General features: G+C 41.5%; 1 protein-coding gene across 9 annotated transcripts in view; it reads right to left on the minus strand.

Moving 5' to 3' along the window:
• Window positions 1–17,287, minus strand: part of PAX7 (paired box 7) — a 184,473-nt gene extending 167,186 nt beyond the window's left edge. For 2 of the 9 annotated variants that reach the window (XM_077456329.1, XM_077456325.1), the window contains exons 1-4: window positions 16,907–17,287; window positions 7,087–7,409; window positions 5,240–5,369; window positions 3,385–3,519 (exon numbers count right to left, since the gene is read on the minus strand). In XM_077456329.1, coding sequence (XP_077312455.1) covers window positions 3,385–3,519; window positions 5,240–5,369; window positions 7,087–7,409; window positions 16,907–16,991 — 673 coding nt within the window. In that variant the 5' untranslated portion in view covers window positions 16,992–17,287. The remainder of the gene's footprint in view (window positions 1–3,384; window positions 3,520–5,239; window positions 5,370–7,086; window positions 7,410–16,906) is intronic. The other 7 variants (XM_077456333.1, XM_077456331.1, XM_077456332.1 and 4 more) reach the window with 7 other exon arrangements.
• Window positions 17,288–17,521: the final 234 nt, after the last annotated feature.

A 17,521-nucleotide genomic window follows, 5' to 3' on the forward strand; every position in this document is an offset into this window, starting at 1 on the left:
GAAAGGGGGACAGAGACAGAGAGAGAAGAGGGGGGAGAGAGAGAGAGAGTAGGAGAGGGGAGAGAAGCTGGGGAGTGGGAGAGACAGATATAGAGAAGAGGGGGAAGAGAGAATAGGAGAGGAGAGTGAGAGAGAGGAGGGGAGGGGGAGGGGGCAGAGAGAGTAGGAGAGGGGAGAGAGAGAAGCTGGGGAGTGGGAGAGACAGAGAGAGAAGAGGGGAGGGAGAGAGAGAGAGGGGGAGAGGGAGATGGGGAGTGAGAGAGGGGGGAGAAGGAGAGAGAGAGGGGAGGAGAGAATAGGGGAGTTCGGGAGAGAGAAGGAGAGAGGGAGAGAGAAGGAGAGAGGGAGAGAGAAGGAGAGAGGGAGAGAGAAGGGGGAGAGAGAATGGGAGAGAGTGAGAATATGAGAGGGGAGGGAGAGAAAGAAAGGGGGAGAGGGAGAGAGAGAGAGAAGAGGGGAGAGAAAGGGGGAGTGAGTGAAAGAGGGGGAGGGGGAGAAGGAGAGAGGGAAAGAGAAGAGGGGGAAAAGAAGAGGGAAGCAAGAGAGAGAGGGGTGAGAGAGAAGGGGGGGGGGGAGAATAGAAGGATGAGAGAGAGAAGAAGAGAGAGGAGGGAGAGAGACATACAGTGTGAGAGAGACGAGCCAGTCTGTCCTCAAATGCCCAATAGAGGATAGATGGTGGGATTAATTATCAGTAATTGGAAATTGTAAATCAGTAGATATAATAATCAAGGATATATATGAAATAATATATTTATAGAAAAATATATTTCTTCCTTGTTAAAAAAAACAAAAAAAAAAACATGAAAGGGATCTATCTATCTATCTATCTATCTATCTATCTATCTATCTATCTATCTATCTATCTATCCATCTATCGTCTATTTGTAAAGTTACATATATTACATATATTATGCATATATAAGAAAAATAAATAGATATATATATTTGTGTCATAACAAAGTTGAAATTAATGAATTAAATGAATGATAAGCAATATATATAAAAAAAATATATAATAATGTAATAATACATGAATTGAATTTATGTGTGTGTTCCATTGCTAAACTAAAAAAGAAAAAAAAACATCATTTTTTACCTGGATGGCAATCAATAGAAGTCATTACCATCTTCAAATTCACATTTTTAGATTGTGTATATTATGGTAAATGGATATTTTTCTTTTTTAATTGTGAAATAATAATAACAATAATACTAAAAGGAATTAAGTATTACATTTGCTTGTTTTTATTTTTTTATTTTGGCTATGATTTTCCCCAGTGGCGGCGGATCCCTGTCACCCCCAATCATCTGTCGGGGGATCCCGCTGTCACTCCCTCCCCGGCTGTCACCTGTCACATCAGGCTGTCACCCGGCCGGGGACTCCTAATCGGCGATGATTGCTGCAATCGGTGAGCTGTCACAGCAACTTCCCAGGGACCGATTACCGAGCCGCAAAATCTGTTTAACAAATTAACGAGCAGACACATCCAAGACTCCTATAAATTATTGATCAACGAGCCCAGACACAGATCTGCCAATGTCAGCTAATGCTACATAGACAATCCCATACAGGAGCCGAGCCAGACACCGATCACATCGCTACACGATTTATGAAGAGACAAATAATAGAGAGATGAGATAAAAGCAACACAAAAATAGAGTAGATATAGATGACAGATATAGATGACAGATATAGATGACAGATATAGATGACAGATATAGATGACAGATATAGATGACAGCGGTGGTTGTGGAACTACTAGTTTCAATCTGCCCTAACAGACCAGGACTGCTGGGATTTGTAGTCCCTGCACAAATAGAGGACTTCTCGTTTTGGATCCAAATATAAAAATAAACAGTTCGCCAAACTTTTAGTGCAAATATAAATTCATGCTTCTACAATAAAACCAATCCTGACCGATACAGATCAATATCCCAGCAGTGTCCTCTCTTTTGCCCTCTCTCCCTGCTTTATACCCCTATATTTAAATTCAGGGGGTATTTATCACTACACTTCGATGGCACTGGAATTATTTGTGCCATATTTACACCGTTGTGCACCCCCTTTACTGTATACCCCCTATCCCTGTACACCCCCCCATCAATGTACACTCCCCACCACCCCATCACTGTACACCCCTTCATTACTGTACCCCTCATCACTGTACACCCCCACCCCCATCACTGTACACTCCCCACCACCCCATCACTGTACACTCCCCACCACCCCATCACTGTACACTCCCCACCACCCCATCACTGTACACTCCCCACCACCCCTCATCACTGTACACCCCCACCCCCATCACTGTACACTCCCCACCACCCCTCATCACTGTACACCCCCACCCCCATCACTGTACACTCCCCCATCACTGTACACTCCCCACCACCCCATCACTGTACACTCCCCACCACCCCATCACTGTACACCCCTTCATTACTGTACCCCTCATCACTGTACATCCCCACCCACATCACTGTACACCCCTCCATCACTGAACACTGCCACCCCCCCATCACTGTACACCCCTTCTTCACTGTCCCCCCATCACTGTACACTCCCTGCCACCCCATCACTGTACACCCCTTCATTACTGTACCCCTTATCATTGTACACCCCCATCACTGTACACCCCTCCATCACTGAACACTGCCACCCCCCCCCATCACGGTACACCCCTTCATCACTGTACCCCATCACTGTATGACCCCCCCCCCCCACTGTACACCCCTTTATTACTGTACCCCTCATCACTGTCCACCCCCACCCCCATCTCTGTACACCCCTTCATTACTGTGCCCCTCATCACTGTAGACCCCTTTATTACTGTACCCCTCATCACTGTACACCCCCACCCCATCACTGTACACTCCCCGCCACCCCATCACTGTACACCCCTTTATTACTGTACCCCTCATCACTGTACACCCCTCCATCACTGATCACTGACGCCCCCTCTCCATCATTGTACACCCCTCCTTCACTAATCACTGTACACCTCTTCATTACTGTACCCCTCATGCTGTACACCCCCATCACTGTACACCCCTCCATCACTGAACACCGCCACCCCACCCATCACTGTACACCCCTCCATCACTGAACACTGCCAACCCTCCCATCACTGTGCATTGCAGCCCCCCCAAATCATTGATTGTACACCCCCCCCCCCCCAATCACTGTGCACATCCACGGGATTGATCCGCACAAATAGCAATACATGATTGTATAACTGGATGTACACATATAAAAAAAAGCAAAGTGCAGTAACCCATAGCAACTGTCATGTCTGGATGTGGTGTGAAATGGGCTGTTGCACTTTGCTGGCTGTGATACATAAGCGCGGAACTGTTACACACAATCGCAAGTGCTCCTACCTTTGTCGCCCAGGATGCCATCGATGCTGTGTTTGGTCTTCTTCTCTCCATCCTCTTCTTTCTTATCACAGTCATCATCTTCCTCTTTTTTCCCGAACTTTATTCGCAGGACCCGGCTAATCGAGCTCACTAAACCTCAGAAATGAAAAGATACCAAAGGAAATATAAAAAGGGGTGTATGGGGTTCACCGAAATCTACTAACACTGACTACTATCACCTGAGTACACAGGGAGCCAAGCACTGCTATCTACTAACACCGACTACTATCACCTGAGTATACAGGGAGCTCTACCATCTACTATCACCCGGTATACAGGGGGCACTGACACCTACTATCACTGACTACTACCACCTGAGAACACAGGGAGCACTGACACCTACTATCACTGACTACTACCACCTGAGAACACAGGGAGCACTGACACCTACAATCACTGACTACTACCACCTGAGAACACAGGGGGCACTGACACCTACAATCACTGACTACTACCACCTGAGAACACAGGGAGCACTGACACCTACAATCACTGACTACTACCACCTGAGAACACAGGGGGCACTGACACCTACAATCACTGACTACTACCACCTGAGAACACAGGGGGCACTGACACCTACTATCACTGACTACTACCACCTGAGAACACAGGGAGCACTGACACCTACAATCACTGACTACTACCACCTGAGAACACAGGGGGCACTGACACCTACAATCACTGACTACTATCACCTGAGAACACAGGGGGCACTGACACCTACTATCACTGACTACTACCACCTGAGAACACAGGGAGCACTGACACCTACAATCACTGACTACTATCACCTGAGAACACAGGGAGCACTGACACCTACTATCACTGACTACTACCACCTGAGAACACAGGGAGCACTGACACCTACAATCACTGACTACTACCACCTGAGTACACAGGGAGCACTGACACCTACAATCACTGACTACTACCACCTGAGAACACAGGGGGCACTGACACCTACTATCACTGACTACTACCACCTGAGTACACAGGGAGCACTGACACCTACTATCACTGACTACTATCACCTGGGTACACAGGGAGCACTGACACCTACTATCACTGACTACTATCACCTGGGTACACAGGGAGCACTGACACCTACTATCACTGACTACTATCACCTGGGTACACAGGGGGCACTGACACCTACTATCACTGCCTACTATCACCTGAGTACACAGGGAGCACTGACACCTACTATCACTGACTACTATCACCTGGGTACACAGGGAGCACTGACACCTACTATCACTGACTACTATCACCTGAGTACACAGAGAGCACTGACACCTATCACTGACTACTATCACCTGGGTATACAGGGAGCACTGACACCTACTATCACCTGGGTACACAGGGAGCACTGCCATCTACTAACACTGACTAATATAACCTAAGTATACAGGGAGCTCTACCATTTACTATCACTGACTACTATCACCTGGGTACATAGGTAGCACTACAATCTACTATCACCTGGGTACACAAGGAGCACTGCCATCTACTATCACCTGAGTACACAGGGAGCACTGACATCTACTATCACTTGGGTACATAGGGAGCACTGCCATCTACTATCACCTGTGTACATAAGGAGCACTAAAAAAGTCAGAGTTTTTAATTTAATTTACTATTAACTTAGTAACCTAAAGGGGTCCATAAAACACAATCATTGGACATCGAGCTAACAATTAGAAAAGGGAAAACACTCAGCCCACTACATAGACACTACAACAGAGATTGTCCACTATGCTCAGAGTAGCCTGCTCTCCTCGGCCCCGCCCATGCGGTGTGTCCCTGCGCTCACCTGAGGGAACAGAGCTGCGGTCACAGTGGCCATCCTTCAGCAACCGGTCCCGGATCTCCCAGCTGAACATCCCGGGGTTCTCCCGCTTGTATTCCTCGATCTTCTTCTCCACGTCGGGAGTGGCCACCTGCTTTAATGTGACAGAACAGAACAGGACAGACATGTCAGTATGGGGGGTACAAGGACAGGACAGACGTGTCAGTATGGGGGGTACAAGGACAGGACAGACATGTTAGTATATGGGGTACAAGGACAGGACAGACATGTCAGTATATGGGGTACAAGGACAGGACAGGCATGTCAGTATATGGGGTACAAGGACAGGACAGACATGACATGTCAGTATGGGGGGTACAAGGACAGGACAGGCATGTCAGTATATGGGGTACAAGGACAGGACAGGCATGTCAGTATATGGGGTACAAGGACAGGACAGACATGACATGTCAGTATGGGGGGTACAAGGACAGGACAGACATGGCAGTATATGGGGTACAAGGACATGACAGACATGTCAGTATGGGGGGTACAAGGACAGGACAGGACAGGCATGTCAGTATATGGGGTACAAGGACAGGACAGACATGTCAGTATATGGGGTACAAGGACAGGACAGACATGACATGTCAGTATGGGGGGTACAAGGACAGGACAGGCATGTCAGTATATGGGGTACAAGGACAGGACAGACATGTCAGTATATGGGGTACAAGGACAGGACAGGCATGTCAGTATATGGGGTACAAGGACAGGACAGACATGACATGTCAGTATGGGGGGTACAAGGACAGGACAGACATGTCAGTATATGGGGTACAAGGACAGGACAGACATGACATGTCAGTATGGGGGGTACAAGGACAGGACAGGCATGTCAGTATATGGGGTACAAGGACAGGACAGACATGTCAGTATATGGGGTACAAGGACAGGACAGACATGACATGTCAGTATGGGGGGTACAAGGACAGGACAGACATGTCAGTATATGGGGTACAAGGACAGGACAGGACAGGCATGTCAGTATATGGGGTACAAGAACAGGACAGATATGTCAGTATGGGGGGTACAAGGACAGGACAGATATGTCAGTATGGGGGGTACAAGAACAGGACAGATATGTCAGTATGGGGGGTACAAGGACAGGACAGATATGTCAGTATGGGGGGTACAAGGACAGGACAGATATGTCAGTATGGGGGGTACAAGAACAGGACAGATATGTCAGTATGGGGTATAAGGACAGGACAGATATGACAGTTTGTGGGGTACGAGGACAGGGCAGACATGTCAGTATGGGGGGTAGAAAGGCAGGGCAGACATGTCAGTATGGGGGTACAAGGAAAGGACAGGACCCCTAAATCATGGTATGGATGGAGAAGAGGCAGGACTGGTCTACTGTGTGTGTGCTCTGTACATTGAGGGTTCGATTTCATCCACCCCAGACACCCCAATTCAGTGCTCTGCACCTATCATACAATCCCATGTAATGCGAGTTGTTACATTGTAATTCACGGAATAACTATTATTATAAATGTATCCTTTAGTGGAGTATGTGTGTATAATATAGATTTGTTTTCCTGTGCAAATACAAAATTCTGAATGCTCCGCATTTGTATACTTTCTATTCTATTCTATTCTATTCTATATTATACTATGTATATTGTTCTATTATACTGGTCTATTCTTTACTATATATAGTACAATATTCTGTTCTAGTATACTCTTCTGAGTTCTGTTCGGTACTTCTTTGCATCCTAGTCTGTTGCCCTCACTGTACAGGTAATACACCCCCTTCACCACCCCACCCACCCCTCCCCCCTCTTGGCTGAGGCTCTCACACTCACCCTGGGCTTGCTGCCCCCGATGGCCCCGGGCCGGATGGATCCGGTCTCCTGGTAACGGCAGAGGATTTTGGAGACACAGCCATGGGAGACCCTCAGCTGGCGGGAGATGACGCACGGTCGGATGCCATGGTGGGCCATCTCTACGATCTTATGTCGGATGTGGTTGGGCAGAGGTCGGCCGTTGATGAAGACTCCACCGAGCTGGTTCACCCGACCCTGACCCAGAGGAGTGGACACTGCGGGAGGGGGGCACAGGAGGGGATAGTGAGAGGCAGCACCGACAATGGCATCTTCCATATGAACATGATGTACCATTTGACCAACTGAGATACAAGAATATCAGGAGTTACAAAAAGTAAAAAACGGCAACATTGTATTATTTGTATTATTATTGTTTTTACCAAGAATTTCTTTGCATTGTTCAGAATGATTAATACAAACACGGGAGTAATAATATATCATAATAAAACATTTCTTATTTCCTAAACAATGGTATACAGAAGAGTATCTATTTGCTCAACTAAAAATAATTGGACCCCCACTTCCTGTTGTGTCTCCAGGGCAGGAAATACATTGAAATCTCTAGAGTGTGCCACGGGTGACAACAACAAAATAAAATAAATAAAATCCAAATTTTGGCTTTAAAAATATTCTTTACCAATGTGAATGAAGCACAGAAATTATAAAATGTTATAAACACCAAGTGATTGATACAAACATTTTACATCTACAATGGCTTCATGAATGTTCTGTAATTATCAACACAACAGGAAAGACAATGTTCTCCTATGTGTCCCAATGTTCTATTTGTCCCAATCGTTTCCTATGTGTCCCAATGTTCTATGTGTCCCAATCGTATCCTATGTGTCCCAATGTTCTCCTATGTGTCCCAATCTTATCCTATGTGTCCCAATGTTCTCCTATGTGTCCCAATGTTCTATGTGTCCCAATCGTTTCCTATGTGTCCCAATGTTCTCCTAAGTGTCCTAATGTGCTCCTATGTGTCCCAATGTTCTATGTGTCCCAATCGTTTCCTATGTGTCCCAATGTTCTCCTAAGTGTCCTAATGTTCTCCTATGTGTCCCAATGTTCTATGTGTCCCAATCGTATCCTATGTGTCCCAATGTTCTCCTATGTGTCCCACTGGTATCCTATGTTTCCCAGTGTTCTCCTATGTGTCCCAATCTTATCCTATGTGTCCCAATGTTCTCCTAAGTGCCCTAGTGTTCTCCTATGTGTCCCAATATTATCATATGTGTCCCAATGTTCTCCTATGTGTCCCACTGTTATCCTATGTGTCCCAATGTTCACCTATGTGTCCCAATGTTCTCCTATGTGTCCCAATCTTATCCTACGTGTCCCAATGTTCTCCTATGTGTCCCAATATTATTATATGTGTCCCAATGTTCTCCTATGTGTCCCACTGTTATCCTATGTGTCCCAATGTTCTCCCATGTGTCCCACTGTTATCCTATGTTTCCCAGTGTTCTCCTATGTGTCCCAATCTTATCCTATGTGTCCCAATGTTCTCCTAAGTGCCCTAGTGTTCTCCTATGTGTCCCAATATTATCATATGTGTCCCAATGTTCTCCTATGTGTCCCACTGTTGTCCTATGTGTCCCAATGTTCACCTATGTGTCCCAATGTTCTCCTATGTGTCCCAATCTTATCCTACGTGTCCCAATGTTCTCATATGTGTCCCAATCTTATCATATGTGTCCCAATGTTCTCCTATGTGTCCCAAAGTTTTCCTATGTGTCCCAATCTTATTCTGTGTCCCAATGTTTTCCTATGTGTCCCAATGTTCTCCCATGTGTCCCAATTTTCTCTTATGTGTCCCAGTCGTATCCTATGTGTCCAAATCTTATCCTGTGTGTCCCAATGTTCTCCTATGTGTCCCAATGTTATCCTATGTGCATCTCCCATTGTTCTCCTATGTGTCCCAATCTTATCCGATGTGTCCCAATCTTATCCTATGTGTCCCAATCTTATCCGATGTTTCCATACACATTAGGACAATTACAGGCATGTTTTGTTCTCAGCGTTAAAGGCAGGGGGGAAAAAACGTTCTGGTTGCATTCCTAATTATTGCTGTCTGGCAAAAAACAAAAACAAAACAAAAAAAAAACTAAAACAATAAACGATTCCTAAACTCTACAAAAAACGTTCTATATGCGTTTTTTTTTAATGCCGAGGGAACTGGCGTTTTTTGTAAGCCCAGTGTGCATGATTATACAAATAATATTTATTTTATAATACAAATATTAATTTTAATATACAAATAATATTAATTTTTAATCAGTACTGTTAAATATACATTGTATAAGGGATTATATAGATATTATTAATGACTCTAGATATTACTGACTATATAGATGTAATAAGTAACTATTATTTATATTGCTGCATTTGCAACAACTGCCTGTCATACTTTTTTTTCATAGCAAAATGTAAATGTGGTGCAAATAAGAAAATATTATGGACTGAACTGAACTTATAAGTATTTATAGATATTATAAATGACTATTATCATCGATGACTATACAGATATTATAGGTAGTTATAGATATCAGTGACTATGAAGTAATTACAGATGATTGTGTATTTTGATGTACAACAAACAACACAAACAAACAACACAGTTGAGTAATTTGTCTGATACTTTTTTTTGTATTTGCACTCTTGGTAAAATGTAACTTTTTGTGAAAATAAAAAAGTATCATGAACTTTACTCAGCTTATAAATATTTGTAGATGTTTTAAAAGTGACTAAAAATATTATCAGTGACTATATAGATATTATAGGTGACTATATAGAGATTGTAAGTGATTATAGATATTTTAAGCGACTAAAGATATTAATATATATTATAAATGATTAATATATGCGCTATAGTTGGTATAGATAATCATACATATTATTAGTGACCATATAGATATTGTAAGTAAATATAAGCGACTAAAGAAATTATAAATGCCTACATATGCGCTATAGATTGTACAAGAAATTCTAGGTAAGTGACCTCAGATAATATAAGTGAGTCTATCGATGGTAGCAATGCCTGTTGGGTAAGTATAAATGTTATACGCGTCTGTTCGATAGGTGTATATGGTTGAAGTGTCCGTTCGGTAAGTATAAGTGTCAGTTCGGTAGGTGTAGATGGTAGAAATGTCAGTTTGGTAGGTACAGGTGGTTTAAGTGTCTGTTTAGTAAGTATAAGTGTCAGTTGGGTCGCTTTAGGCGGTGGAACTGTCATTTGGGTAGGTAATGATGGTAGAGGAATCTGTTCGGTAGGTATAAGTGTCAGTTGGGTAGGTATAGATGGTAGAAGTACCTGTTGGGTAGGTATAGATGGTAGAAATGTCAGTTGGGTAGGTATAGATGGTAGAAGTGTCAGTTGGGTAGGTATAGATGGTGGAGGTGTCAGTTGGGTAGGTAGAGATGGTGGAGGTGTCAGGTGGGTGGGTATAGACGGTAGAAGTATCTGTTAGGTAGGTATTGGTGGTACAAGTGTGAGTTGGGTAGGTAGGTATAGATGGTGGAGGTGCCAGTTGGGTGGGTATAGATGGTAGAAGTATCTGTTAGGTAGGTATAGATGGTAGAAGTATCTGTTAGGTAGGTATAGATGGTAGAAGTGTCAGTTGTGTAGGTATAGATGGTAGAAGTATCTGCTGGGTAGGTATAGATGGTAGAAGTGTCAGTTGGGTAGGTATAGATGGTGTAGTTGTCAGTTGGGTAGGTATAGATCGCAGACGTGTCAGTTGGGTAGGTATAGTTGGTAGAAATGTCTGTTGGTTAGGTATAGATGGTAGAAGTGTCAGTTGTGTATGTATAGAACGTGCCAGTTGTGTAGGTAGTAGAAGTGTCAGTTGGGTAGGTATAGATGGTAGAAATATCTGTTCAGTAGGTATGGATAAGTCAGTATTGTATAGATTGTACAAGTGTCAGTTGTGAGATTGTGGAGGTGTCAGTTGTGTATAGATGGTAGAAGTGTCAGATGGGTAGGTATAGATGATAGAAGTTTCAGTTGTGTAGGCATAGATGATAGAAGTGTCAGTTGTGTAGGTGTAGATGGTAGAAGTGTCAGTTGTGTAGGTATAGATGGTAGGAGTGTCAGTTGGTTAGGTATAGATGATAGAAGTGTCAGTTGTGTAGGTATAGATGGTGGAGGTGTCAGTTGTGTAGGTATAGATGGTAGAAGTGTCAGTTGTGTAGGTATAGATGATAGGAGTGTCAATTGTGTAGGTATAGATGATAGGAGTGTCAATTGTGTAGGTATAGATGGTAGGAGTGTCAGTTGGTTAGGTATAGATGATAGAAGTGTCAGTTGTGTAGGTATAGATGGTGGAGGTGTCAGTTGTGTAGGTATAGATGGTAGAAGTGTCAGTTGGTTAGGTATAGATGATAGAAGTGTCAGTTGTGTAGGTATAGATGGTGGAGGTGTCAGTTGTGTAGGTATAGATGGTAGAAGTGTCAGTTGGTTAGGTATAGATGATAGAAGTGTCAGTTGTGTAGGTATAGATGGTAGAAGTGTCAGTTGGGTAGGTATAGATGATAGAAGTGTCAGTTGTGTAGGTATAGATGATAGAAGTGTCAGTTATGTAGGTGTAGATGGTAGAAGTGTCAGTTGTGTAGGAATAGATGATAGAAGTGTCAGTTGTGTAGGTATAGATGATAGAAGTGTCAGTTGTGTAGGTATAGATGATAGAAGTGTCAGTTGTGTAGGTGTAGATGGTAGAAGTGTCAGTTGTGTAGGTATGAACGGTAGACGTGTCAGTTGGGTAGGTATAGATGATAGAAGTGTCAGTTATGTAGGTGTAGATGGTAGAAGTGTCAGTTGTGTAGGAATAGATGATAGAAGTGTCAGTTATGTAGGTGTAGATGGTAGAAGTGTCAGTTGTGTAGGAATAGATGATAGAAGTGTCAGTTATGTAGGTGTAGATGATAGAAGTGTCAGTTGTGTAGGAATAGATGATAGAAGTGTCAGTTGTGTAGGTATGAACGGTAGACGTGTCAGTTGGGTAGGTATAGATGATAGAAGTGTCAGATGTGTAGGTGTAGATGGTAGAAGTGTCAGTTGTGTAGGTATAGATGGTGGAGGTGTCAGTTGTGTGGATGTAGATGGTAGAAGTGTCAGTTGTGTAGGTATAGATGGTGGAGGTGTCAGTTGTGTGGATGTAGATGATAGAAGTGTCAGTTGTGTAGGTGTAGATGGTAGAAGTGTCAGTTGTGTAGGTGTAGATGGTAGAAGTGTCAGTTGTGTAGGAATAGATGATAGAAGTGTCAGTTATGTAGGTGTAGATGATAGAAGTGTCAGTTGTGTAGGTATGAACGGTAGAAGTATCAGTTGGGTAGGTATAGATGATAGAAGTGTCAGTTGTGTAGGTATAGATAATAGAACAGTGTGCCATGTGTCCGTGTATCGGACAGTGAGTGACAGTTGATCGCTCTTCTCCCATCCATCACACTTACAAAGTTGACGCCTATTAGCAGCTGATAAGGCGCAGCGCCTGTGCGCTTGTCTGCGCCTAATCCGGGGGAGAATCTGCAATTTGTTTAATATCGTGTAATACAGATCTGGCAGATTAGGACGATTTTCCAGGCCCGGCGAGCTGCATAATTTACAGAGTGGGCTGGAAAAAGGCGATATTTGGAGATTTCATGACAATCATGCGCCTCTAATTCCCGGCCACTCGGCTGCGACACTCCGGCTGCTCGATCCCCGACAAGGGCCACTCCGGGGGCCCATCCCCCACACAAGTGCCCCCGACAAGCCGAGCTGATTATTGGCAGTCATGTTGTGCAAACATCCCGCTAATCCATTGATCCGTCTCTTTGCCGTCTGTTTTACTTTCATTTGCTACAGAAAAGCACTTCAGTAAATCCCCCCGGAATGCGGGTTCTGTGGGTTTTGCTGTTTTCGTGGCTTTTCACACATTTCCTGCCGCCACTTCATCACGGATTGTATGAATGTGGATTTGGGGGGATTGGGGGGCGATTTGGAGCCATCAGGACCCCCTCCGCCTCTAATGATTGCAGGGGCGGCCATGACAGCCGCCTAGCGCCTCGCCCCCCCACCCCAACCCCCATCCCTATCCCCCCCCCCATCCCCATCCACAGACTCGGGGAGACGGAGAGAAAAGTGTGACATTGCTGATCATTAACTCATCATTAATGCCCACAATCCATTCCCAGGGCTGGGGAGTCATGGGGGGCAGCTGCTGCTGCAAGAAGAAATTAATCTTCTGGGGGGGGGGGGGGGGTGACACCGGAGATGGTGGTAACTAGGAGTTTGTTATCTCTGGTGATAAAAGTTTGTGGACAAAAAAAGACAAAAGTACTACAAAGATACAAAGTTTCTATTAGTTCTATTCTATTATTACTTCTGTCAGCAGAGGAAGTAATATTGCAACAATTCAAAGATGTACTGCAATAATGCAAATTATCACTATATTAATACAATGTATCAATGTAATAATACAAAGTATCAATTTTATAACACAAAGTATCTCTGCATTAATACAAAGTATGTAATAATACAAAGTATCAATGTAATAATACAAAGTATCTCTGCATTAATACAAAGTATGTAATACGACAAAGTATCAATGTAATAATACAAAGTATCTCTGCATTAATACAAAGTATGTAATACGACAAAGTATCAATGTAATAATACAAAGTATCTCTGCATTAATACAAAGTATGTAATACGACAAAGTATCAATGTAATAATACAAAGTATCTTTGCATTAATACAAAGTATGTAATAACACAAAGTATCAATGTAATAATACAAAGTATGTAATAATACAAAGTATCAATGTACTAATACAAAGTATCTCTGCATTAATACAAAGTATGTAGTAATTCAAAGTATGTAATAATACAAAGTATAACTATATTAATACAATGTATAGATTTAATAATGCAAAGTATCTCTGCATTAGTAAAAAGTATCATTGTAATAATACAAAGTATATTATAATAATACAAAGTATCATTGTAATAATACAAAGTATCAATGTAAAAATACGAAGTATCAGAATATTAATACAAAGTATATTGTAATAATATAAATTGTTATTGTAATAATACATTGTATCACTATATTAATACAAAGTATTATTGTAATAATATAATAAAGTATTATTGTAGTAATACAAAGTATCTCTGCATTAATACACAGCAGTGCTACAATAATAAAAAGTAGATTTGGTTTACCGTAAGGCAGCACTACAATAGTATTAAGTAGCACTACAAAAAAAAAAAAAAATCGATGCTGTGCTGTAATAATTTAAAGCATCACTGCAATAATACCAAATTACAATTAAAAAAAAGTATCATTGCAATGATGCGGAGTAGTACTGGAATTCCACAAATGCGGCACAACAGTGCAAATGAACACTGATTCGAATCTCTATTGCAATAATACAAAGTATCGTTGCAGTGAAACAATGATCAATTAATAAATATCACTGCAATACTGCAAGGAATAATTAATACGTATTGCTGCAATATTGCAAGGGTTAATTATTAAGTATCACTGAAATAATAAAAAATGTTAATTGAAAAGTATCATTGCAATGATATTGTCCTGGAATTCCACAAAGGCGGCACAACAGTACAAATGAACACTGATTCGAATCTCTATTGCAATAATACAAAGTATCGTTGCAGTGAAACAATGATCAATTAATAAATATCACTGCAATACTGCAAGGAATAATTAATACGTATTGCTGCAATATTGCAAGGGTTAATTATTAAGTATCACTGAAATAATAAAAAATGTTAATTGAAAAGTATCATTGCAATGATATTGTCCTGGAATACCACAAAAAGGCGGCACAACAGTACAAATAACCGCTAATTCCAATCTGCACTGCAATAATACAAAGTATCACTGCAATAGCACAAAGCGGTGCTACATTAATGCAAAGTAACACTGCAACAATATAAAGTAGTATTGCAATAGCTGTATACCAGGCAACATGTTGTTATTTTCATAAGTAGATGCATATTCTACTTAGCTATAGTTTGAGGTAATGATTGTCTTGAACAATTGCTCTTTTTGTTAAAAACTATTTATAACTAAAAAGTAAAAAAAAAAAAGTAGTATTGCAATAACACTAACTATCTGCAATGATACAAAGTAAGTACTTCCAGTAATACGGGAAATAAAGCTGCGCTACAATAAAACAAAGTATCTTTGTGATGATACAAAGTATTCCTATAAGTGTAATGTATCAGTGATGTTATACAAAGTGTCTGCAAAAATGTATCAATGATGTGATACAAAGTATTTCTCTAATAATGTATCAGTGATGGGATACAAAGTATTCCTATAATAATGTATCCGTTGATATCGTGCAAAGTATGTATGTATGGGGTCTAATGTATCAGTGATACATAGTATTTCTGTAATAATGTATCAGTTCATACAATACAAATTTCTGTATTGTATCAGTGATTTAATGCAAAGTATTTCTGTAATAATGTATTAATGATGGGATACAAAGTATGTCCGTATTGGTATAATGTATCAGGGATACGTAGTATTTCTGCAATAATGTATAAGTTTATATAATACAAAGTATTTCTGTAATGTATCAGTGATTTAATGCAGTACTTGTGTAATAATGTATCATGTATTCGAAGTATTTGTGTAATAATGTATCAGTTATACAAAGTATTTCTGTAATAATGTATCCGAGAAACAAAATATTTGTGCAATAATGTATCAATGATGGGATACAAAGTTATACTGTATCAGGGATACATGGTATTTCTGCAATAATGTATTAGTCTATATAATACAAAGTATTTCTGTAATGTATCAGTGATTTAATGCAGAGTATTTGTGTAGTAATGTATCAGTGATACAAAGTATTTGTGTAATATTGTATCAGTCATACAAAGTATTTGTGTAATCACGTACCAGTGATGGGATACAAAGTATTTGTGTAATAATGTACCAGTGATACCAAGTATTTGTGTAATAATGTACCAGTGATACAAAGTATTTGTGTAATAATGTACCAGTGATACAAAGTATTTGTGTAATAATGTATCAGTGTAATAATGTACCAGTGATACAAAGTATTTGTGTAATAATGTACCAGTGATACAAAGTATTTGTGTAATAATGTACCAGTGATACCAAGTATTTGTGTAATAATGTACCAGTGATACAAAGTATTCGTGTAATAATGTACCAGTGATACAAAGTATTTGTGTAATAATGTATCAGTGTAATAATGTACCAGTGATACAAAGTATTTGTGTAATAATGTACCAGTGATACAAAGTATTTGTGTAATAATGTATCAGTGTAATAATGTACCAGTGATACAAAGTATTTGTGTAATAATGTATCAGTGTAATAATGTACCAGTGATACAAAGTATTTGTGTAATAATGTACCAGTGATACAAAGTATTTGTGTAATAATGTATAAGTGTAATAATGTACCAGTGATACAAAGTATTTGTGTAATAATGTACCAGTGATACAAAGTATTTGTGTAATAATGTATAAGTGTAATAATGTACCAGTGATACAAAGTATTTGTGTAATAATGTATAAGTGTAATAATGTACCAGTGATACAAAGTATTTGTGTAATAATGTATCAGTGTAATAATGTACCAGTGATACAAAGTATTTGTGTAATAATGTATCAGTGATACAAAGTATCAATCCCGAGGACACCCAGGGATGCTCTGGAGGATTGCAGCATTGATAGGTGTCCCTGTTAAGTGTCACTTTGCCCAGCTACAAGAAAAGGAGCCCAGCAGGGACTGGTGAGGAGCACCTACCTTCCAGAGGGAATCCTGTGCGGGGGTAGTTCTGACCTGGAGCCGGGCGCATCATTCTTGGGATTGTGCCAGGCAGGGCAGCCATCAGCGGTAGGTGAGCAGAAGACACCTTGGTAGAGGCTGGCAGGGAGAAGCCAGGGAGGGGAAGAAGAGGTCTCAGGAAGAGATGTGAGGAAGAGGGGAGCAATGCAGCCCCCCAGCTCAGGATGGAGGCTCTCCTGGAGGCTGCAGGGTGGTGAAGGTGGCACCAGGGACCGGGCACTGTGGGGTTGGCAGCACACAGATCCCTCTGTCTGGACTGGTGGCTTTTTTGGGGGAACAGATAACGTCAACTGAGAGCTTTGCAAGTTGTTAAAGTGTCCAACTTTGATATGTAGGAGGAGAGTGTGTGACCAGGGATAGGCTCTGCCCTGCTTCTTTTATTCATGAAGAGGGATGGGGCAAAGGAATGGGGCTGCTGGACCAATAGCAGGGAAAGACACAATGCTCCAGTCTGGGAGGACTCTTCACCCTCTGCCTCCCTCATTTCCACTCCAAGAGGGGGGGGGGGGAGACTTTTTACTGTTTCTTAAAATGCACCAAAGAGGATGAGAGCTGAGGGGACAGGTCACTGCT

This window comes from Lithobates pipiens, unplaced genomic scaffold (genome assembly GCF_037356315.1).
Source record: "Lithobates pipiens isolate NorthernLeopardFrog02 unplaced genomic scaffold, aLitPip1_a1.2 Scaffold_27, whole genome shotgun sequence".
Classification (NCBI taxonomy): domain Eukaryota; kingdom Metazoa; phylum Chordata; class Amphibia; order Anura; family Ranidae; genus Lithobates; species Lithobates pipiens.